At 32.5% G+C, this 775-nt stretch overlaps 1 protein-coding gene across 1 annotated transcript in view; it reads right to left on the bottom strand.

Moving 5' to 3' along the window:
• CEP128 (centrosomal protein 128kDa) overlaps positions 1-775 on the bottom strand; it is a 414,369-nt gene that overhangs the window by 399,998 nt on the left and 13,596 nt on the right. Inside the window, exons 3-4 of the mRNA XM_012656064.1 lie at positions 463-547; positions 241-359 (exon numbers count right to left, since the gene is read on the bottom strand). Of these exons, the coding sequence (XP_012511518.1) occupies positions 241-359; positions 463-547 (204 nt within the window). The remainder of the gene's footprint in view (positions 1-240; positions 360-462; positions 548-775) is intronic.

Genomic DNA, 775 nt, shown 5'->3' on the forward strand with positions numbered 1-775 from the left:
TTTATCCATGCCTTGTTTTACACATACATCGACATCACATTTTACCCCATAAATGTATACGGCTATGATTTGTCAATAAAAAAAATTTAATAAAATCGTTTACTTGGTTAAAAAAAATCAGTCCAAAGTTTCTGATGATCAAATTCTTGGTTAAAATACAGCCCTAAAGTTCAGGTGTTACTCATTTATATAGAAAGGTAAGGAAATGCTACATACAAATTACCGAATGGTACAAAGTACCTGGACCATATCAGCAGGCTCCCGAACAAATTGGATACCAGATCTGGATCTAATTCGTTTAACACCCTGTGGATCCCCATAGTCCTTGAGAGGTGAGGTAGGTGGAAAACGATGGCTGTCTTTACAATTGAAAGAAAGGGAGGGGATTAAAACACTGCATGAGAAGAAACAATCTAAAATTTTACTCTGTACATACACTCCAGATATGGATATACCACAGACCCAGACTATTTTCCAATCGTCTTGCTGTGGCCATAAAGTTCCACAGAACCGACACTAATCTTATTCTTAAAGCAGATAATATAATCTGAAAATAGAACATGTCAAAAGTTTCAATTTGCTATACTTTCCAAAGAAGTAACATATGTTCACATACAAAAGTAATAGCTAAATAAAAAAAAAACTTAACTCTCTAATACAATGTTAATAAAACAGAATGCTTCAAATAAACTAAAATCTGAAGAGTACATAAAAGTCAATAAAAACCTACTAACTACTAAAAAAGAGTAGATGATAGTGTCTAATTTTTAATCAT

The sequence above is a fragment of the Propithecus coquereli genome, unplaced genomic scaffold, assembly GCF_000956105.1.
Source record: "Propithecus coquereli isolate 6110/MARCELLA unplaced genomic scaffold, Pcoq_1.0 Scaffold5, whole genome shotgun sequence".
In the NCBI taxonomy this organism is placed as follows: Eukaryota; Metazoa; Chordata; class Mammalia; order Primates; family Indriidae; genus Propithecus; species Propithecus coquereli.